Genomic DNA, 23,677 nt, shown 5'->3' with positions numbered 1-23,677 from the left:
ATGGCGATAGTCCCGTATCTGGGGTTTACTTGGAGGTTGTGGTGAGATTCCTTCCCATGTTGATGTGCTCTGTCTAAATGTTACTTTCCGTCCACGTCATGGTGTTTTCTCCAGGGAAACATAGATCTGAATTCTGGCTGTATGTATTTTTTAAGTCATAGGACTCAGTTCAGGGCTGGGTTTGGCTTAAGCTGTCTCCTGCACTTTTGTACTAGTTTTCATTGCTGTATGAGACTAATTTTGAAATGAATTAACACAACTACTTGAGAAACAAATGTGATCTTTTGGCAGAAGAATCTGAGGTGGGTGATTTCCTAGGAAATGCATAGTGTGCAGGAAATTTATTTTATGAAGACAAAAAATGAGTATAAGAATTTCACAAATCAAGGACCAAATAAGTAAAACAATATTCATCAACACTGCAGAGAAGTTGATTTATATGTTCAGGCATGAAGTGGGTAGAGGTTGAACTACTCTGTGACTGACATTCTGTTTACAAGTTGCAGAATTTACAATACAGTGAAATGTTATACCCAAGCCCTATTACAAATATTATGCCTCTTAACTATGGCCAGTAATCTTCAGTGTAAACTGACAATGAAAACAGAAATTCTGCTCTGATTTGTTTAACTGAAAATAGAAAATAACTGTGGTGGGTTGACCCTGGCTGGAGGTCAGGTGGCCACCAAAGCCACTCCATCACTGCCCTCCTCAAGTGGACTGGGGAAGAGAAAATATAACAGAATGCTCGTGGGTGGAGATGAGGACGGGGAGAGCACTGAGCAATGACCATCATGGGCAGAACGCACTCGGCTTGGGGAGATTTTTTTAATTTATTACCTATCAAACCAGAGTAGGGTAATGGGAAATAAACCCAAACCTTAAAAACACCTTCCCCCCACCTCTCCCTTCAACCCCACTCCCGGTTTCTGTTCCCACTCCCCGGGTGGCGCAGGGGATGGGGAATAGGGCTGGGGTCGGTCCCTCACAGCCGCCCCTGCCCTGCAGGGGAGGGTCCTCACACCCTGCCCCGGCGCGGGGTCCCCAGGCTGCGGGGGGACCGGCTCCCCTCTGTGCTCCGTGGGCTGGGGCCACAGCCTGCCTGGCCATGGCCTTCCCCGGGCTGCCGGGGAGCCCCTGCTCGGCCCCTGGAGCCCCCCTGCCCCCCTGCCCCGAGCTGGTGCCCTCAGGGCTGTTGCTCCCACGTAGCTCCCTCCTCTCTCCAGCTGCCATCGCACAGGGGTTTCACCCCTTCATAAACACGCTGCCCCAGAGGCACTGCCCCATCGCCGATGGGCTCGGCCACGGCCAATGTTGGGTCCGGCTGGGAGCCGGCTGGCACTGGCTCCATCGGGAATGGAGGAACCTTCTGGCACCTTCTTGCAGAAGCCACCCCTGCAGCCCCCCCGCTACCAAACCCTCACCATGCAAACCTGATACATTTATATATCATGGAAAACATTAAATGAATGAAGAGAGGCATATATTTTTGTTGACAGAAAAAATAATTTGTTTATTCCTCTGGAGTCTTATGTTGCTCATGTTGCTGCTTTGTCTTATTGACCATGGCTGAGCTGCTCTGTGTGGGTGGAAATGCCAGGGACTGTATTTGCGCCATAAGAAAATCGGTATCTTACTCTTTGATTTCTCATGCTCAGTTGGGTTTGCTTTAATGCCGTCCCTAAAGAATGGTCATGTTCAGGATCCTGCTGGCAACTTTAGGCATCTATTTTTTCCATAAAGCATCCGGCTATGTAAATTTACTCCTGGTAGTTTGTTTGTATGTGAAAGAGGCATTTTGCAAAGAGGCATTTTCAAATTTAATGGGGCATACTGACCCCGAGTAGTTACAGGGCTAGTTCAGTCTCATGGAGGAAATGGAAGTTACTGGATGTGATGCCAAGGAGGGCTCTGGGAGATTCAATATGTCTGCACATCTCCCTCCACCACGCTGCCAAAATCCTCGTATGGTGCCACTGAAAGGTGTTGCTTAAAAGGTGCTTCTACCCTGAAAAGTCTTAACGTAAAAGCAGCACCTGCTTGCTTATCGCAGGTTCTTGCTGCTAGTACTCACAACTGAAAGTCTTCTAGTGAAAAAGTGGCTCTAACTGCCAGTGCCCGAGTGCTCGCGAAGTTCAGCTGCGTTCTCTGGGTTATATAAAATATCTCCAGAGGAGTTAGCCCTGCTTAGTTATCAGTAGATTGGCAGCTACGTGAAAGGTGTTTTACGGTGGTAGCGATGCACAAAAAATAGGATTCACCTCATTGCCCCTTAGCTATGTTACTCTGAAGGGTATTCAAGTATAACCAAAAAAAAGTTAATATATTAAGCTCTGCGAGCATATCAGTGCGTTCTGGTGAGTAGATATGCCGAGCAAGCAGATAACCTTATTTTTCATTGTATAACCATACTTTCCATGGGTTTGCACTAGTGATTCGGAGATTTAGCATCAGTGTGTGTGTGAAGCATTGCTTAAAGCATCTCTTAAGTCAGAGGGTCTGCCCAGGTGTTGCTAAGGTACTATTTTGGCTAGCAGGATACTCGCTACCAATGTTGACGTGCATGAAAATAATTCGGTTTTCTGATCACAGAATGCATCTGCAAGCTATGAAAGACATCACTTTGTTTTTTCAACAAAGTGCTCTCGTGTCCCTTGGTGATTACCAGATTCAGGCGGACCACCCCAATGCCATTTCTATGAAGTTACAACGCGATGTTTCCTTCGCATTTTCTAATAGTAACTCCTAGTCCCTGAGTTGAAAATAGCCATTTTGCTGATGGAGAAGCTAGACTAGTTCAAATGTGTGCATTCAGTGGAAGATAGCTGTAGAGGCTGTGAATCTCTTAAGTCATCAAATCACTTTAGATGATATAATCCGTAATATATTGAAAGTTGAGGAAAGAGTTGCTGCAATTGTACTTGCTTGCTTGGAGCATCTGCCACGTGGGGAGAGGCGGACAGAGTCGGGATTGTTCAGCCCAGAGAAGGTTCAGTGGGCCCAGAGCCAGTCTCTTCCCAGTTGTGCCTAATGACAGGACAAGGGACAATGGGCCCAAACTGAAACACAGGAAATTTCATTTAAACAGAAGAAAAATGCTTCTGCTGTGAGGGTGGCTGAACACTGGAACAGGTTTCCCAGAGCATTTGTGCTGTCTCCATCCTTGGATATAGTCAAAGCCCAACTGGAAATGACCCTGAGCAACCTGCTCTTGCTGTCCCTGCTTTGAGAAGGAGGAGAGCACTGGACAGCCTCCAGAGGTTCCTGCCAGCCTCACTGATGCTGCACATGAATGATACAAAAGGCTTGGGCAGGAGCCTGGTCCAGTGCCCCTCTAGGGTCAGAGGGCTTTGGCTCAGGGTCTGGAGGATGGGCAGTGTCTGGGACAAGGCTGGGCTTCTGTCATCCTTTGTAAAATATGTGCTTTGGGATTTTCTTACAGCCTCCACATTTTGAAGGTCCTAATTATCATCCTGAGCCAAACTGTCACAGTGACATTCGCCTCTGTGAAGAGCATGAGAAAAAGACTTTGCAGGGTTTATAACTTGCTATATATTTGCACAGATCCTAGCCCAGATGGACATTAATGGTTGATTTCTGGTGTCACTGCAATATTAGAACATTTTATTGTAGCAATGTAATCAATAATCTTCATTGAGTGTTTTTATGTGCTTCTTCAGATCTATAGTGCATCCCCATGTCTGTGGGATGCAACCTGCCAGCTTGCTTTGTGGGTATCTGTTCCTGGTCTAGTCTGCAGCAGCCTGGAGTGATAGCTACAGTGAGAATCTTGCTCAGTCTTGGGCTGAATGTGCCTCTGATGGAGGGGATCTGAGAGGATCTCTGCTACTGAGCTTAAGATTTTTTTTCCAGAATTCCCTGAGTATGAACTCCCCAAACCTTATGATGCGACTGATTTGTTGCAGATAAATCTGAGAACATCCAAAAGCTACCCGCCAACAATTTTTAACACTCTGAGCAAGAGTTATTCCAAGTTAAACTTTACATATGGTAGAACCTTATTCTTAAAACCAGAAGAACTCTTGGATGAAATTTACCATAGAAGTTTAGCCTTGTGCAGAAATGTGATACGGAAAATTCCAACCCAGGCGTTAAAAACCGGCGAAGCTGTTGGAAACAGGTTCTTTAATGGGCCGTGTAAGGTATGTCAGTAGTAAGTGAGTTGTAGCTGCCACACCTCTGCCTGCCTCTGACCCACCGCGCTGCAGCAAGCCCTGAGCGCTGCAGCCAGCTCTCCCTCGCCCCGCCAAAGCACGGCCTTAAAGGAATTTTCACAAGTGAGTTCTAAAAGGCTTTATTACGGAAACAGTTCATGCCTTTCAGGAGTATATTTAGGTCTTCTAAAAGATGCCAAGTTGCAAGCTCTGGAGGCAAATTCTATATTTATAAACAAATCAGGCTAAAGTCGTCCCAAAGTATCTCTGTCTCCAAGCAAAGTGCTTTGGCCCCATCCCGCAGGGGCTGGCGGTTTCGGGGGTGCTGGTGATTTCGGAGGTGCTGGTGGTTTTGGGGGTGCTGGTGGTTTCGGGGGTGCTGGCGGGTGGGCCGGCGTTGGCGGGCAGGCTACGGCAGCGCTGCCGTGGCGGTGATGCGTTACCGGCCCCGCTTCTGCAAACGGGAGGTGAATCCTGGGCAAAGCCGAGCAGGGCCGGGGGTTGTTCCCAGCCAGCCGGGCTGTGGGGAGCAGGGACTGACCGAGCACAGCGTGCTGCTGAGGGGCACTGCCAGGGGCAAGGGGGGGGGGCAATGGGGTGAGGGGCGCTGCCAGGGGCAATGTGGGGGGGGGGGGCAATGGGGTGAGGGGCGCTGCCAGGGGCAATGTGGGGGGGGGCAGTGGGGTGAGTGGCATTGCAAGGGGCAATGTGGGGGGGGGGGGCAATGGGGTGAGGGGCGCTGCCAGGGGCAATGTGGGGGGGGGCAGTGGGGTGAGTGGCACCTCCGGGGCAATGCGGGCGGGGGGGCAGTGGGGTGAGGGGCGCTGCCAGGGGCATTGGGAGGGACAGTGGGGTGCGCACTTGACCCCGCTGCGGCACCCGCGCCCTGCGCCCCCCGCCCTCCCCGGCTGCACCCGTCCCCGTGCGCAGCGGCGCGGTGCCCTCATAGCCCCGCCCCCCCCTCCCCCCCCGCCGCAGCCCCCCCGCGCCGCCCCGCCCCCGCCAGCGCCACTCGCGACCTGCAGGGGGCGCCACCGCCCGCCGGGGCGCGCGGCCGTGCGCGGCGGGGACGCCAGGGGGTGCCCGAGGCCGCGCGGGGCGGGCGCGCGCGCGGCGAGCGGGCGGTGGCGGGAGGGGGGGGTTGGGGGGGGGGCGGGGGGAGCCGCCCGCCCGCGCCCGCCCTCAGTCGCGCTTGCGGAGCCGCACCGAGCGCAGGGCGCAGCGCTGTCCCTTCAGCACCGCTCCCCGCGCCCCGCGCCGCGCACGGGCCTCAGCGGGAACCTGCCCCCGCCGCCGCGCCACCCCCCGCCGCGCCCGGGCCCAGCCGCCGCCGGTGACCGCGTGGTTTGCAGTAAGTAGGGGCTCGGCGGCGCGGGCGGGGCGCGGGGGGGGGGGTAAGCCCGCACCCCCGCTCTCCCCAGCTTCCCCCCCCCCCAGCCCCGCCGCCCCCGGGCAGGCGGGAGGATGGACCCCAACCCCCCCTTTCGGCACCCGGGGTGGGGGCTGCACATAAATGGGAGGGCGGGGTGTCAAATCAAAATCCCCCCAGGGGCTGCACCGCGGCGGCTGGCGGTGGCGGTGCCACGGGTGGCGCGGGGCGCTGGGGGTGCTGCGGGGTGTCCGTGCAGGCACCCTGCCGGGCGGGGGGCAGCCAGGCGTCAGGGCCGGGCACGCGGCAACCGTCCCCTTCCCGCCACCCGCCTGACGCTGACCCTCTCGCTGGCTGTAGGTCTGGAAAGCAAGGTCCGAGGATGGTGAAGCTGGGGAGTAATTTGAACGACAAGAACAACAAACCACCATCCACCGAAGATGGTTTTCAGACGGTTCCTTTGATCACGCCTTTGGAAGTAAATCACCTGCAGTTCCCGGCTCCGGAAAAGGTAAAACGGGATCAGGCGCTGCTCCGGCATGGCTGCGCACACGTACATGCCCCTTGGCTCTCACCGCCTTGGGGTCTTGCTGGTCTCCGATGATATGAGCTGTGGCGTAGTGGCTGGTCGATAAATAAAAGGGCTTATCTCTCGTAGCGTGTTTATCTGTTTTAACGCGGGCAATAAGCACGCAACTGCCCCCTGACTCCTTCCCTCCTCAAAAAAAAACCCCAAATATCCCTCCAGAAATACAACTGGGAAAAGCTTAGTGCGTTCCTCTTGCAGGCACTGGAGAAACTGAGGAGCAGTTTACAATGCCTTATTATCAGTAAGATTAATTGCCTGCATTGAGAGTAACATGGTAACTCTTCCGAGTTTAATTTTAATTATTAAGCCAGTTAACGTTTGTTTTTCTCCCTATGGCTTTGCAAAGCTTATTTGGGCACTGGGGATGCTGATCTCTCTGGAGAGAGTGGCAGAGTTCCCTCGTGCGTAGGGTGGTGATGGAGCAATCCAGGGCTTGCTCCCCCCAGTTGGCTCCAGCCCGGGGACAGCTTTATCCCCTTCCCACTCAGCCCTCTCAGACCTGGATGCAGCACCAAAATGCCCAGATAACGTGCATCGGCAATCGCCTGCGGTTCGGTGGTTGGGATTTTTTCGATGCAGTATGTACTAGGAAATCTTTTGTCTATATCGATGGGGTGATGATGCATATCAATGTAACCTGGTGAGGACATGATGAGACTGTAAAAATCTGTATGCCCCAACAGTCCTTACAAAAACAAAGCCTGTCTGCAATGTAGTTCCCAGATACCACAGAGATGGAGCCAACTCACCCATAAGTACAGACAGAATGATTACATCTCACAGGCTAATGGAATAATAGTAAAATTTACACTGATGATTATTGAATATATATCCTGTGTTTACTGTAGTACAAAACGTTTTTTCTCTAAATACATTAGGAGAACATGATGATGGATATGACAAAACTGTCTAGATAGACAAACTGTATTTATTTTATGATAGAGCTGTGTCAACTGCCTTGACATCCTGGGGACCAGAGCTGTGCCAGACAAAGGAGCTAGTTTTGTTCTCTGTGTGCCTCATGACAATCAGGAGCAACTTTGCTGCATTTCAGGAGAGTTACACTTACATGAATTGTTGTGAATGAAGAGCTAAACCAGCCCTTATCTATGACCGATAAATAAGATTGAGCAAAATAATTCAGGCAAAGCAGTACGATTTATCACAAACATCTGAAAAGCTCAGAGGAAACCATAGATGTGTAAAAGTAGCTTATTTGGTGCTAGTACAAAGGCTCATTGAGATCACGCAGTGTCACACGATGTGAAAGGACTCACGTATCAGGTGAGACATGGATAACCCAACAAAAATCCATTCAAGCTAATAAAGTGGTAATGAGTGTTCTAACAACCACCACGTTCCAATTGCCTGTTGGTGAACAAACAGTGGAGTGTATTGGTCTGGTGTGATTCCTTGCTGATTTTTCTGTTTAAACATGCCTACATCAATAATTCACATGTTGTTAGGTTACATTACCTTCATTAGCATACATTACTGTCAATGCATCTACTGACATCCATATTTTTCTTTGCTGGAAGAGTGGGATGTATCTCCAGGAGTGCTAAGCGTGATTCAGAACTCATTAGAGTCAATGGTATTGATTTCTGCAGGCTGTGGTTCAGCTCCTGTGTGCAGTAGGCCTGGAGTTAACAGCAAATGGAGACCCATTCACAAGAAGGAGCGGTTATTTATGGTAAAAGCAAAATAATTCACAATCTGTTTCCTTTGCTTTTTGTAGAACAGATTCTGCTGGGGTGAGTTCACCCTAGGGCAGAGGGTCTATTTAAAGAGTGTCTAATAACGAGTTGAGCCTCAGGTGAAAAGCTTGGGCAAAGGCTAAGTGATAGGGGGAAACTTCAGGTTTCTACTTAGGAAAGCGAAACTTCTACTGAATTCAGTCAGTCTGTGAGCCTGAGGAAGAGCAGACATGGATTTCAAGTCTTTCAGAGTCTGTTGTTTGGACTTGCCTTGCAGTCGGGAGACAAGGTTGAAAAAAAAGCTGACCTAAAATCGATTTGACTTTTTTTCCATCTATTCCTAAAACCTGGCAGCAGTTGATTTTTAGCTTGGGAGAGTGAGAACATAAGCCAAGGCTCTTTCTGTGCCTCTTGCGTGGGATGCTGCATGAACAACCAGAGCCAAACCATCTTTGGTGTTGGGGTCTGCGTGCCAACAGCTCAGAAGGACTTTGCTTGCTTGTTTTCTTAAATGCAAACCCATTGCCGCTCACTTTTAACGACAGGGAGGCAATGCTCCCGGCCCTGCTCCCTGCCCGCCCACCAGCTGCTGATCACATCGCCTTTGCCACTGCAACAAAGAGCTGGTGTGCCCTGGCATTTTCCTGTGAGTGAGATCTAGGGAAAAAAACCCTGCTAAATACTCCCTTTTCTGGGCTTCTCTTCTCCGTGAGAGGGTATCGTCATTTAAGAAACTTGGCTGTCAGCCTGGGTCTAACCTTGGGTCTAGGGCAGTCCAGGGTGCATGAAAACCAGAGCAAGGAGGTTTGGCTGCAGCCTGGGGCTGTGTGCTTGCTCTAGCTTCAGTCTGCCTGGTAAAGGAGGAGCAGTACCAGCTCTGGCTAGCAATCCAAGAGTATACTGTGCTGGGCAACCCAAGTGCTGCTACTGCCAGTGTGCCAGAATGCCTTCGCCTGGTCTATGTATATTGCATGGCAAAGGTTTGCAAGCTGTCTTAATTGGTAGGCTTTTTCTAATTAAGTCTTAGCCGCCTGCCTGCCTGTTGAAGAGAAACCTTTTGTTTGTCAGTATACTTCCCTTTGCAGCTCCCTAAAAGCACCCCATGAAGCCTATGGAATCTACAGACTGAAAAATCATGTTTTAAGGGCTTTAAATACCTGATTCTTCATTTGAAGGATATTTTTGTCACTGGATCACTTGAGAGTCACTTGAAGTGACTCTCAGCATTAACCTCTGTAGCTGTTTCACCGTAGCTTCATCTCTTTCGAAGTGTTTGCTGTGTCTGGCGCCCCTTTCAGAGAGAGGATACAGTGAAAGAATATAAAAATGAGGCTTTTGCTCATGTGATGTAATCCCTGAAACCCGTCTCTTTTCAGATTGCTCCTTGATGATAAGAAATCATGTGGGGGGTGATAGGGGGAAGCGCTTTCCTAAAGGCGTGCTTAAACTTACTGTCCGTCCTTTTGGAGATGCTTTCCTAACAGGCTTGTTTTCTAAAGCACTGTGAGCTTAGCAGCTCCCTCCGACTTCCACCTTGACGCTGTTGAAAAAATGCAGGCAGGAATTCAGGAGGCTGGAATTTGGTAACCTTTTCTAAAAATTATTGGCCACTGGACTGACTGTTTCCTTTTCCACCAAATGAGGATGTCTCCTCCTAAGACCTGTGCTGTTCCTCCTGCAGCATCAGCATTCTCCTCGTTCTGTCAGCAGTTGTATGGCTGCAAGGGGAGAAATGTACCTGGGACAGTAATTTCTCCCTCAGGGTGCTAAGCGTGCTGAGTATTTGTATTTATTGACTATCTTCAAGCATTTCCCTTGCCCCCTGTTCTCTTGCTGGGGTGGCACATTTGCAGAAGGCAGAGACAGATGCTCTTAAATCATTTCTGCGTGGCCTTTTTGCTGAAATCCATCTATGTAACAGGAATAATAGCCATCACTGGTGACAAGCTCCTGACCTGGCTTTTTAAGTCTCTGAATTTAATTTCTTCTTATTCAAAAAGAAAAGAGAGAGAAAAAAAAAAAGTCTTTTTTTCTTTTAGGACCAAAGGGAAAAATGCTAGCTCTTCACTTGTTTTCCTAGGTATAGACAAAGCTTTGCCTGTAATTGTTACATGTCTCTGCAATGATAATGCTAAAAGATACGCGGCTTTTCAGGGACCATACTGTTTCACTGAAATTTTAAATGAGATCAACAACTGGGGACCCCTTGGTCTCATAGGCTCACTTCAGTATAATCCAGCAGGAAATGCCTCTGTTCTGGCAGTAAAAATCCCAATTTTACATAACACAAAAGTGCATGAACGCTATTGTCAGGGCTGAAAAAAACATCCGGCATCTCTTTTGTGGTGAAGGCTGCAGAAGGCTTATCATGTGGCCCATTGTTCTTTATTTTGAATGCATCTGGAGGCTTGAGAAATAATTTCTCTAGTGACAAATTCCTACCATCCAGCCCAAGAAAGAAAAAAAATAGATGTAAGTGCTCTCTTCAGATGCTTTTCCCATCCCATCCTCCTGCCACTTGCCCTCCTCAGTGGCACCCCTCTCTGAGTGGCCGAGGCCACGCATTCACACAGAGTAATCAGGAGTTCCTGAAAATCAGGGGGGTCCCTTGTGTTCACAGCCTGTCCCTATTGGTTTTACAGAAAATAATGTTTTGTCCTGGCCAGCTGAGCAGGCATAATTAATAGTATGCTGGATGAGTGCTTTTGTACCTGGGGGACTACTTGCAACTCTGTCTTGAAATACTGATGTCAGTCTGCCCTCGGCGAAGCCCAGCAGCACATGGCAGCTCTAGCCAGCCTGAAGGCACACGCCATCGGGGCAGCATGGAGCTGATTTCGGGGTGCTGCTACGTGTGGTGGGGCCAGAGGCAGCTCAGCCTTCCCTGCCACTGCCTGTGGGGCTCCTGATGCAGCCAGAGGCAGGCGTCTGTGCTGCTGTGCAGCTGCTGCTGAATTGGGTGGGATGGAGCAAATGGCAAAAGGAGAGATGGGGCAGGGCTAGTAATAGTGGCAGTTGAAAGAAGGAAGAGTAAAAGGCAGGAGGAGGATGCGAAGGGAAATAAAGCATGAATCAAAGAAAGGAAGGGAATAAAAAGGGAGTACTGAGAATATGAAGGAATGGGCAGGCTGTCTTGCCTTTCTCCATCCTTTCTTTTCTCCACTTGGGATACTCTGCCTAATCCCCACAAATACCAAAGTCTGAGCCTTCCTCTCCTGTGACATTGTCCTCCTCCCACGCTGCGCAAATCCATTTGTCCTCTAGGTGTGTATTTGAATGTAAACATCGCCTCTGCTCATTAAGCTGTAATAAATATTTGCAGCAACACACACTGTGGCAGCGCAGGGTTTCAGGGTAACCTTTTTGGTTTTGTTTGCATGTTTTGGACAGCCCCACTTCAGGCTCTTGGCAGTTCAAAGAAGCTCCTCTTCTTTGGACATGGCTGCTGTTGGGCTAGCCTTCCCCTGGCACCGAAGACCTCTGCTCGCCGGCGATCCGCTCGTGCAGGGCTGCACTGCAATCCAGGCATGTGCTCGCAGCCTTCGCAGACACCTGGGGTAGCGTTCAACTGCCTCGCTTGCATACAGATAACGTGTTGCTGCTGCAGATCTTCACTGTAGAAAATCTCGGGATTTGTACAGCCTGTGCAGACATGTCTCTCCTTAACTGCACTGCTTAGGTGGTTTAAAGCCACCGCGTGCCCGTTTTTGTGACCTCCGTTGCCTCTCTTAAACCCTGTTATGTCTGCACTGCACTTCTTAGAGCTGCGTTCTGCAGAAACAGCAGAAATGGACACAAGAGAAGTGTGTTAGGGTACGGATGCTTGGCTAAGCCTGTTGTAATCAAGTCTTTCTCCTAACATGAAAGCCCGTTGCTGCAGGTGGTAGTTATTTTAGCAAGACCGTGAAGTGAACCCCACATAGCAGTTACTGGTCTCGAAAGTAAGACTGGGCAGAATTCTTGACCAGTATAAATCAGTGTAGTTTAGATGAAATCAATGGAGCTCTGCTAATTTACCCTGGCCAATTTACCATCACTACAGCAGAGTGATTGATTCTTTTTCCTGCTTTGCTATACCTTCTCCTGGCTGAACCTACTGAAATAAATTTTTGTCACCCATTCTCAGCCTCCTGTGGGTTCCTGATGGTTATGGTCACCTAGGGATTTGTAGGGGGACTTAGCTGAATAATTTCCAAGCTCCCTTTGTGCTTGCAAACTATGTCTTTCCCTTCTGAGCTGCTTTCAGCTCCCAGTGCAGCCTTTGCATTTTGTGCTGCCTTTCATCGGTGATGTCAGGGCTGATTACATTTGCTGTCTTTGTCCTTTTGTGATGTTCCTTATGCCTGGAATATCCTCCTGGCACTGATTCAGGAGACCACTTTTTTTCTACCACCCTCTGTGAAACTCATTTCCAGCACAACACCCATTAGATGAGCTGATACAGGGGAGAAAAAGCAGTGTTTCTACTGACTGTGGCTTTCTCTATTGACTATGGATTTGTTCTCAGGGTATCCTTTGCTTAAACTTTCTTTCTTCCCCCCCCCCCCCCCTTCTTTTTTCTGCTTGATATTTTAGGTGTTTTATGTGTTCAGATAGTGACTAGGATGCCATGGGGACTACCATTACATACATCCCAAATGCCAATTTTAATATTAATCTCTGGGAGGTGTGCCTGCTGAGATGTGTCCATCCTGTATATTTGGAAGCATAGCTGCCTCTCCCATGGGATGGGACATAGTCATAATTATTTAGGAAATTTTTTAAAGACCTGATTGTTTAAAGATCTGGGAATTGGCAGCACAGTGATTGCCAGGTAATCTGAGATTACTGATCCAATCAGTCCAGCGTGTCCTGGTATTAGCAGTAGTAGTCAGTGCAAGAGTCAGCAGAAGGTACAGGAGATGCTGCAGTAGGCATGGACCTGCTCATGTCTATCAATGTTTCATCCTAAGCCCGCAAAGGAAGAGATTGTTTTAAGCCCTGAAACATGATTTTTCCATCTCTTTTCCTGTACTCTTCTACTGCTAAGTATTTTAACTTCAGCTACTTTGGCAACGTGAACATCTCGTTTGCTCTTTGAAGCTGGCTATGTGTGAGGATTAGAGCTGGTAGGTCACTGGAGAATTTGGTGTGGGAGCAGGTGGTGAATTTTAGCCAAGCCCTGGCTTGCAGCACATAAGCATAGAAACCAACTCAGCCAGAGCAGATCTGGCGCCAGGACTGGGGGTCACCATTTTGCTGTTGTCAGTAACCTGGATGGCATGCTACAGCGGGGACTCTCTCTAAGGTCTTTCTCAGCTGTTGGTGCTCAGTTGGGTAATGAAGGCAAAGGAAACCACGTCGTTGGTGCCAGTGGTAAGTTTATATTTTCTGGTTCTTTCTCTGCAAGAGAGGAAGAAAGACATAGAAAGGAATGAAGCCGAGAGTCTCATTTTCATTTAAAAGTGAGCATGACTAATCCGTATGGAAGCTGATGGGCGTGTTAACAACCATTTTGTGGGACTACAAAGTCCGGCTTTGAACTTGGAAGAAACCTTTCTCCTTGTTAGGAGAAACACATTTTGTTTATCTCTTCTGTCAAGCTGACAGCCACTCTGAGTGAGAGACTCTTCATTATTAATAATCCCGGGAAGTAGTATTTTAAATTTTTATGGTTTGCACTTTGCAGCACCTGAACCACAATATATTACATGCACCGTGGCAGTGAAGTGGGAATTACAGAAGGGCTGCATGTCTTTTTCCAAATGAATAATTTAAACACAATGCCAGTTATGTTAAATATTATTACTCATTTCTTCAGGGAAAACCATAGAGCTCAAACGCAAATATAAAGTGGCAGTAAATGATGTTGCGTTTAGTCAGTCTGAGACAAGACTCAGAATTCATATCAGTTCATTTTCTGAAACACTTACTTCATCCCATTGCAGGAAAACCCTTTTTCAGGTTCCATGCTTAATGTGCTGGTTTTCCATTTGTCCTACTTCATGTCCACTCTGCTCCTTCCTCCTCAAAGCAAATGCTTTTAGTATAGTTCACTTCGTTAGAAGCTTTCTTTCTTTTTTCTTTCAGCATCCAAAATCTCTAGATTTCCCAGCAGTCTCCTACTGTTTACTTTTTCAAGGTGGTTGATGATGGATTTCCTGCTGGTGTACGCAGACTCTCATCTGTTGTTTCTCACCTCAGCACACCTATAATTTTCCAAAGCATCACTACAGAGAAGGTGCCTGGTCCTGCATTCATTAAAGCTGAGGAAAGGTTTTCTATTGATTCCAGTGGTGTCACTAGCATTAAGCCTAGAATAATAAGTGCATTTAGGTGTAGGACTCGATAAGTGTGTTAGCAAACAGCATCATTAGAAAAATCTTTCTTGTGTGGAGCAGCATGATAGATACGGCTTGTTGTCCTGTCGTGTCTGAGGTTTTATGACTTTCACAGGCCATTCTGTATAGACCGCTACTGAGCTTTTGCAGAAAAGTGTCTGAGGGATTGGAATGGGGAACCAGAAGATGCAAAAAAAAAGGACAGAAAATAAATACCTTTCAAGACATGGAGAGTATTATTTCAGCTGCCAGCCTAGGATGATTGAGGACAACGATTCTGCAGGGAGCTGCCATTTTCCATAGGACAGCTGACTTCCTGCCCACCCCAGCCATATTTTGCTAGCCCCTAATCCCAAGAATGTTATATTTAAATGGAGAATGTGCTGGAGCTACTGTTATCACTCAATTAATGAAAACCTGAGAAAACACAGTGCACTGTAAGTAGCAGCGAGCTGTGGTCTGTCATATTCCTGACTCAGCCACCAATTGCTGGTGTGACTCAGCACAGTAGGGTGGTGAGACACTGGAGCAGGTTGCTCAGAGCAGCTGTGGATGCCCCATCCCTGGGATGCTCAAGGCCAGGCTGGACGGGGCTCTGAGCACCCTGCCCTGGTGGAAGGTGTCCCTGCCCATGGCTGGGGGGCAGGAACTAGATGATCTTCAAGGTCCCTTCCAACCCAAACCATTCTGTGAAAATTCTATGATTACTAAACTTTTTTTTTCTTTCTTTTTTTTTTCCCTACTCCGCCATCAGTAATATGGGGATACTGGGGTCATGCTGGTATGTGAAGCGCGTTGAGCGATCTTGCCAAAGAATGCCACAGGAGCCTTGCATCAGTATTATAACTGGCTGTAGGAAGGTGACTGATGCCAGTTTAAGCTCTGATCTGGCCAAAGCACCTAAATGCACACTTAACTTTAAATATCTGACTAATCCTGCTGATGTTAATAGGACTAATTGCAAGCTTAAGTGCTTTGCTGAATTGGAAGTTAATGAGTTCAAATGCTAGATAAACCTGGTTATGGAGTAAGCTGCAAGGACTGCAGTGTGGATTCCTGTAATTAGAGATGTCGTTTTGCTGGTCCTTGGAAACCCTTTTCTCTCTTCCTGTACTAGAGTCAGTAGTACGTCATCTAGTAGTACTTCATCTAGGAAGCAACTTTCAAAGAACAATTTTATTTTGGATATAAAATGAAGGAAGTCCCAAGTAATTTATTTGTGTCCCCTTTACTGCATCTGCCATGAGCAGCACAGTCTCTCTGCAATTTAAAGGTGGAGAGTTTCTGGGAAATAGCGTGAAAACTTTAAGAACAGGTCATGGTAGCAACATAATTTGCAGGGCCATCCCCTGAGCTAGCGTTCATCTAGGCTTCATCCACAGTACCAGCTTTAAAGGACTGCGGGTAGGCTGGACTGAGCTGGCGGAGAGGCTGCTCTCTGTGGTGGCTGATCACAACACACAAAGTGGGGCACAGGCATAAGCTGGTGCTGGATCAGGACCTAAATAATAAAACACAAAGGCTGACAAGACAAAGGCTTAGGCAATCCAAAAAGTTGATGGGACTGTCCTTGCTCTTTGATGTTAATTTTTAGGTGTGCGGGCTTGCTTCATGAGGTGAATAAAAATCGTAGCAATAATTCTCTGCCCGAGTAAGCTCACGGGTAGGGATGCCAACCTGAAACAGCCAGACCCTTCTCACCATGAGTATGAGTTAAGACAAGCCTTAGGGAGCATGCAGGAGGAGGTGAGAGCTCATGGTGGCAAGTGTGGAGAATAAGCAGAACGGTGTTTCTGCAGTGGGGATGGAGAAGGAGCTAATTGTCTTTTTTGGGAACATTCCAAGAGACTACTTGTCCATTTAAGCACTGGTTCAGTTGTTTGCATTTATTGTCTGTACTCGGGAGGCCAGAGCGCAGCCAAGCATTGCTGCCAGCTCTGGAAGTTACCCCCTTTCAGCGGTTCATTTCTACCCTCACAGCACTGCAGAGCAGGGAATGAGGAGATGGGCATTTCTTTCACTTCAGTTTGCTTTGAATTGCGACCTGCACAGGACCCCAGTCTTACACTCCCTTCCTCTGGTTTCGATGAAGAATAACTCTATGGAAGTCAGCAAAGCTGCAAAACAGGCAGGGGGAAGGAATGGGGATCGTTCCGTTTGCTGTGGTTTGTAACAAACGCCAGTAGCTCTCCCAGGAAACCTGTCATGGTGTGAGATGAATGTACCTTGTTTGCATCGGAACAGTGGGATCCTGGGCTCTGATGGAACTGCTCTGGGGCAGCCGGTGATAAATGAATGCTGATCATTGCACTGGCTGTGGAGTCAGTGCGATTTTTATTACTGTACATCCAACAGCAATTTGGTTAGAATATCTGAAAGACTTTACTGGCAGGAATTTTTTCTCAGTGACAAAATAGAAAGAAAAGGTAAAAATGGAGTGATGGCAGGGAACAGGGGGAAGGCAAATCTTCTTTCCCATCCAACCCAAATGAGAAAACTGGAAAATGAAAGGAGAACCACCAACCAAAATAGCAAAACCCCAATAATGCTAAAAAGATAAAAAAAAAAATCTTTACAAGATTAACTATTCCTTTTCTAAATTTGCACTTAGATTAATACTTTGTGCTTTAGAAAATTTCTTTGGGGTTTTGAGCAGCTCTCATTTGAACTTGTTTCAGAGGCACTCACAACTGACGTGCCTGGGCGGCTGTCGCTGTAGCAAACGCTCCGCTGACAACTGTGTGTGGTGCGTGTGTGTGTGCGTATCCGTGCGTTGCCATCTGACAGTGTTTGCTCCTTTCTCTGGATATTGCTATGGTCGCCGTGGCTGGTGTGGCCTCGGTAATGCTCAAGGAGTGTGATGAACACAACTCAGTTTCCAGAAGCCTTTGCATGGGGTGGGGATGGCAGCTTGTCGGATGGAGAAGGGGTGAACGTGGCTGCAAAAGTGGCACCCGTGCTCAGGCTTATTTATTTAGGCTGTAGGGGACTAAGCAAGAGTTAGCTCTTTTCCTTTCAATGTGCAGCCCGTGCCCTCGACAAAATGACATTTTTATCATTACTGCCACAATATTGAATGCTTGCTACCCCTACACTACAGGTTTCCACTCTCCTTTAAAGAGGAGACCTTACTGACTGTCTTTCTTCTGCTGAGTAACTCCACCAGGTGTCTGACAAAGATACTTCTGGAGAGCAGATATTTAGCTTTTGCAATGCCAAAAGGCATTTAGCAAAAGCACTTCTTACCTCGTCTAGTGAAGCTTTTCAACACCTCTGCAAATTTCTCTGCAAAACACTGACCAGCAGGATGACTATGGCTGTGCGCACACACACATTTCGCTGCTGGCACAGTCAGCAAATTGTGTTTCAAGTAGGTTCTGATCTGGCTGGGGACTGAGCTAATTTATTTATTCGCAGACATGACTGACATTGCTACTGGACTTGCCTGGTGAAGGGCTGTGTGGGTTTATTTTCAGTCTCATGCTGTATCCCTGTAGACAGCATAATTTAAACTTTCCTGCTTAGCAGGTATTTGTTGAATGTAACAACAGTTAATGAATACCCGTAATAAAACTGACATTAATGACAAAGAATGGAATAAAATTAAATTATATCTAGAAACAAGTAAGGTGCTTTTTTTTTTCTTTTTTTTTTTTTTCTTATATTCTGTCTTTGTGGTCCTTCATTAAGACCTAACATTAGAGTCTGTGGAAGAGCCCTCATGTATATTTAACACTTTTGTCTGCAGTAAGATTTATATCAAGCAGGAAGCATGAATTTGGGAGAACTGGATATTGTGACTGGTAGTTTGAAAACAGAACGAGTGCAATTTCTGAACACTGGCTGGCAGGTGTTGATGGCCGACAGTCTGTAACTTACTGTACTGGGCTTACAAAAGGCCAGTGAGGAGACTGGGAAGCTGGGGGCCAGCTGCATGGAGTCCTGACTGCACTCGCCTTCTTTTGAGTAAGAAAATGAGGTTATCGCCTGTTGTAGCTCAGAGCTAACCTGGGCCCGTTTGTCTGGGCTGGAGAGGGAGCTTTGCTTTTTTTGGTCCACAGTGTGCTGGACTGCATTTCAGAGCACTGCGGGGTTTGGTGCAATAGTAGGTTCAGAGCAGTGTCAGGGTTCATCCCAAACCCACCGAATCAGGCTTGTCCCCATGTGTCATTTCCCATCAGCTATGTCGTGTCATTAGAAATTCTGAGTTCCAAACTACTAATATAAATATATTTGGGTGGCTTTTTGTCTCTTCTTCTTCCCGAGTCCTAATGTTGCAAATGCTACTGTAGTAAATGCTATCGAGAGGGATTTGCTGAGGGATGTAAATATTCATCAGTCCTTAATGATTTGCATTTGAATCCAGAAAATTGGCTTATGACTCCTCACTGATTTTCTCTCACTCTGATTTTCTCGTGGCATTAAGTGCAGGAGGATTAAATACCTGGGGTTTTCTCTGGTCCAAACCAGACTTTGCCATCTTCATTTGCAAATAAGTTCTTCATTAGCTGGTAACTCAGCCTTGTGCATCACTTAATCTTTTTCAGTCCTTCAAGACATTTTGTTTCTAACAAAGAGCTTTTGGATCATTCTTGTCACTCGCGTATGAACCAGTCACCACTCCTGAAATATTTACTTTTCACCTTGGCAAGGCTGACAGCTGCCTAAGTCCTGCAGTTTGGGATGGGAGGCAAAGAAGTGGAAGTGTTGGCCCCAGGATCAAGAGCTTCAGTGTTCTTTCTGTCCTTTTTGTTTAATCTGCCCAAGCCCTGTAGACCACACCAACCCATCGTATGCTTTGCGGACCTTGCTCCGGGTTTCTAACCCTCTGCAGAAGCGCAGCGGTAGCGTGTGCTCACAACCACAGCTCCCCTCTCCAGGGATGAGCTCCAGCTCTTGGCCAGTGCTGAAGACAAGGCCGTTTTGTCTTCTCTTGCATTTTTTGAGCCAGAGTAAGCTAGTGTGGCTATGCTGGCATGTTCTCATGATGCTATTTAGCTGCATAGGCTCATGGATGGGTAGTCTTTTAAGATTCTTGTGTATATTGGGATGGATACGCTCACTCCTCTGAAGGGCTGTTGGTTTCAGAGTATAGCCCTGATGCTCGTCCCCTCTGAGAGCAGCTGGCATTAGGTGTTACTTTTTCTGTGTTTACAATGGGTGCATTTTACCCAAAATATTTAGGGTTATTCTAGATTACAAGTAAATTCAGTGTAGATTGACAATGCAGTGTTGGTAATTTGACCATTCCCTTTTAAAGCCACTTAGGACTTCTCAGTTCTCATTTTTGTAAGGCTAGTAGGACCTGGACTAGTCAGCAAATGACACTGTGATTTTCTGGGGAAAACCCAAGGTGATAGCATGAGATTAATATTGATAATTTGGAACCTAAATAAATGAGACACCAAATGGCCCAAGTTTAAATTGGCTTCAGTGGAACTGTTGGGATGGGGTTTTTAGTAAGTGAGGCTCTTCTTTAGGATGGGCTGTTTTTCTGTGCGTTCTACCCATTGGAGACGATATAAAAATTATATGCCTAGTCCTAAACAAAAGTGGGTGTCAAACATTTTGCTGTCAGCTATTTTAAGACTCGGTATGATGATAAGCTCACTGGCCTAGGTCTGTGTATCTGCCTGACTATTCATTTCTCTGTCTCGGTTCCTGAGGGTACGATGAGTTGGTGTTAATTTATGGTTCTAAGGTACTTGTGTAGGTCCAGGGGATGGTTTGTACAGAAAAGCTTAGATAACAGAAAAAACATATCATGTGTGCAGAAACCTTTAACGTGTTGATATTTTCCAGGTAATTGTGAAAACAAGAACAGAATATCAGCCTGACCAGAAGAACAAAGGAAAACTCAGAGTGCCCAAAATTGCTGAATTCACAGTCAGTTTCACTGATGGTGTAACAGAAAGACTAAAGGTAAGAAAAGGTTATTATGCTGCCTTCTGATGCAAATGCCATTCATTTTAAAATAACGGGATCAAAGCGACAGTAAAGACATAACAAATTTAACACACCACTCATCACTAAGAAGAGGCATAAAAATCCATTCATAACTAGATCTAAAGTAGGAAATGTTTACCTTTTCCCAGGAAATGTTATGAAAATATTTTGCAGCTCAAACTGAAGGTAAAAACAAGTTCTAATCTTTTTTTCTTCTCAAACATTTGTGTTTTAAAAGAACAAAAAATCACGGTGAAGATTGATCGAAATAGTTTGTTTCACCTTTTAGAAATTCTTTTGTCTTGTAGTCAAGCAACCTATTTAATATTTTAAATATTTTATTATTATATAATTATATTATTGTAGATTAAAAGCCATTTCAAACTGGATTAAAGGAGAGATACTAGACAAGTATCCAAGGATATCCTGTCGTGTATGCAGTTTTGGTTCACAGGAGTTGGAATTTTCTGATGAAAAATGTTTCCTTGAGAAATTTTCAACAAGCTCAAACATGGAAAGAAACTCATGAATTATTGAGCGCCCTCAGTTCCTGTTGACTGCAGCATATCAGAATGGCTCAGTTCTTCCTAAAATTAGTCTCCAAACGTATAGCTGCTAGTATTTTTTCCTTTTTCTTTGAGAAGATATATGGTGCTTTTTCCTAAACCACAGACAATGGGAGTGATAAAACCGCAAGATCTGATTTTACATTTCCAAAGTCAGAGGAAATTATTTGAGGAGACAGTGCCTAGCTATAGTCCTGCTGCTTGAAAAGCTGGTGTTTGGCTTACGAATTTTTGTGAAAGGGTGTAATCCTCAACAGTTAACAGGAATTGGTTCAGGGAACTGCACAGTCTTTCATTTGGCTCAGTTGTTCTCAGTTTTGAAAGAAACAAAGAAGTTTAATTATTTTCCAATACTTTAGAAGAAAACTATCACTTCTAAAATTGGAATGTGATACAGGAAAATTTGTTACCATACATCCTTGATAACCTTCAAGGTAAGGCTTGTTCAACTTAGTTAAAGAAGAAATGTTTATCTACTCTCTTCTGAAGCACTACAGAATGGCACTATGTATTTTCCAGAAATTCACTATTATTTATTTCTCAAGGACAACTCTGTTGCTTTTATCCACGATATTTACAGCCATAATTTATTCTTAAGAAGTCTGTGAATAAGTGTTTATAGATTCTTGGGGTTTTTTTAAGTGGACATCACATGTTTTGATCTAAACAGCTCGCCAGGGGCTTACAGGCTGTTGCTTTTGGTTGAATTCTTTACTGATCTTATTGCATGTGTAGCATCTGTTTACCACCAACGGTGACTCTCCATTGGTACCACTAGTAAAGTAAACATCTTATTTTTATACTGATTTTATATTTTATATATATATATATATATATAAAAAATACTCTGTTTAACGTAAACGAATTAGCCACAGTTAAAACCCCAGCCTTGGAAACTGCAGCAGAGGTTTTTCAGGGTGAGCGATATGCAGATCAGAAGCAGACACAATGTGCCTGAGAAACACCAGTAAGTGTAGTGCCTCCTGGAAGTGATGTTTTGGCTTGTGACCCTCAGTAAATGGCATTGTTGATATTGTAAGTAGTGGTGTTTCACTGGCTATTTAAAACTTAATCTTGCAGCCCTGAACGGCGTTAAGGTCAGTGTAAGACAAAGTTTCAATCCTGTCAAAAGATCTGGCCTTGCTATTTAAAAAGGCAATCAAGAGCAGGTCAGCCTTACACACTGTGTGTGCAGGAGGCTCATAAGTTAGACGTATAGCTCATCCACTGCTATGGATAAATCTCGTTTAATCTTTTCCTTCTATAGAATACCTTATTTTTCCCATTCTTCAAGTGCTGCTGGGGGCTCCAGCCGCGTGCACGGACCGACAGAGGTTTAAGCTGCCTTCCCCTTTGTGGCACGCTGGGGCTGGCTGTGGGAGCTGTGCCTCTTCCTAGGCAGCCTGGCAGCATGACAGTTTCATTTTTAAGCTATTTCCTTTCCCCAAAGTCCATATGATTTCCATTCTCTGCTCTTCAATGTCAACTTATTAATCACTCAGCCTCTCGTCTAATACTGGATAAGACTATAAGCCTCTCCCTGCCTGCTTTTCATAAGGCTTCCATTTATCGTATTAAGTTTGTAGTATTATTTCCTGACAAAAATGAGCTGAGATAATAGGTAATATTTCATTACCTTTTGTACTTTTTTTTTATTGCGCTACATTTTTGTACCGGTGCATATTTTTAGTGAAGTTATTAAAAATACTGCCCTCTGGTTATAAGCAGGCCTATTATCTGGTACTGATGAAATCATTTTACATTTGTTTTTTGTAAGAAGAAATCATAGTAAATACTTAATTTTTATTATCTCAGTTTGGCTACACTTTTAAAAGCTTAAAAAAAGATAATATAAATGAGATCATTGTGTTTTCTTTTGCTGGCTGATTGCTATTCTATATGCTATGCTATAGCCTTCCAGTATGTGATGTGTTGGAAATATCATCCACATCTTATTGTTAACATGTTGATTAAAATTGAAGTATTCCTCTATACTTGAACTGGGCTGTTGGTAGCTACACACTGGTAGAAGCACGTAAATAATCCCCTGGATTTCTGCAAAAGAAATGATGGAGGGAAAGGCCAATAGTCCATCCAAGGGTAGACTTGGATGTTTAAACTAAACTGTGGTTTAGTGCACGCCAAATGTGTGAGAGCTGTATGGGAAATGCATGTACAACTAGTGTGAGTCCACAGCAATGCTTGAGTTCAAGGGTTTTCGTAGGGAGCCATTTTGCTACTACAGCTCTACTAGTCTGTGTGTGAGGAGCAATACATCTCAGCACATGGTACCTGTACATTGGGGAAAGAGAAAGGACAGTAAGAGGATGTGAAAATAGCCCAGAGATCCTATCCTGTCTGCTACTGGTGAATACAGAGTAAGACACCTTGTATTTTATTTTTCACCCAAATGGTAGCATTACCAGCAATTCAAACAGAAATACAGCAAAGTGAATAAAATTAATGTGTGTGTGAAAAAATGCTGCTGGACTCCATATTTATGACTGTGCTCCCCACCCACTAATAACCTCTCTGGAGGGGTTTTTAACATTTCTGTTTCAGTCTGTGAAGTGTTTTTCTTCCCTCTCTACTTCTGGTCACTTGGTGTGAGAGAGAATGTTCTCAGGGAAGAAGGAAACTCTTCCCAAGTTCTTGGGGGTTTTTTTCTGAGTCATGTAGTTGCATTATACAGAAGAGCAGGATCTCTGGGGGAAATTTTGGGACCATATGAACATGACAGTCAAATCCACAGATGCCCTTTATTCTGCCTTTTGGGCATCTTTTATTGAAGAGGCTAATGAATTATTAGACAACTTTCTCGCATGAGTAAGCCAAAGCCAGAATTTAAGCTTATGCATGCATATTTTTCATCCATCCAGAATAGCACAGATCTGAGCTCTTTAATTATTGTAAAGAAGAGACTGTCCCTAGGCAACGGTTCTTATTTCACACTACCTCTTCCAGGAATTTTAGATAGCTTCTGCAACTTGTCACATCTCCTAATAGATGAGATTA

General features: G+C 45.9%; 1 protein-coding gene across 1 annotated transcript in view; it reads left to right on the top strand.

Moving 5' to 3' along the window:
* The first annotated feature begins 5,332 nt into the window (after window positions 1-5,332).
* The window catches only part of NSG2 (neuronal vesicle trafficking associated 2), a 37,836-nt gene continuing 19,491 nt past the window's right edge, over window positions 5,333-23,677 (top strand). Inside the window, exons 1-3 of the mRNA XM_037398476.1 lie at window positions 5,333-5,526; window positions 5,905-6,055; window positions 19,953-20,072. Coding sequence (XP_037254373.1) covers window positions 5,927-6,055; window positions 19,953-20,072 — 249 coding nt within the window. The 5' untranslated portion in view covers window positions 5,333-5,526; window positions 5,905-5,926. The remainder of the gene's footprint in view (window positions 5,527-5,904; window positions 6,056-19,952; window positions 20,073-23,677) is intronic.

This window comes from Falco rusticolus, chromosome 8 (assembly GCF_015220075.1).
Source record: "Falco rusticolus isolate bFalRus1 chromosome 8, bFalRus1.pri, whole genome shotgun sequence".
Lineage (NCBI taxonomy): Eukaryota > Metazoa > Chordata > Aves > Falconiformes > Falconidae > Falco > Falco rusticolus.
The sequence above is the reverse complement of the archived record's forward strand: the minus strand, read 5'-3'. Positions and strand labels throughout refer to the sequence as shown.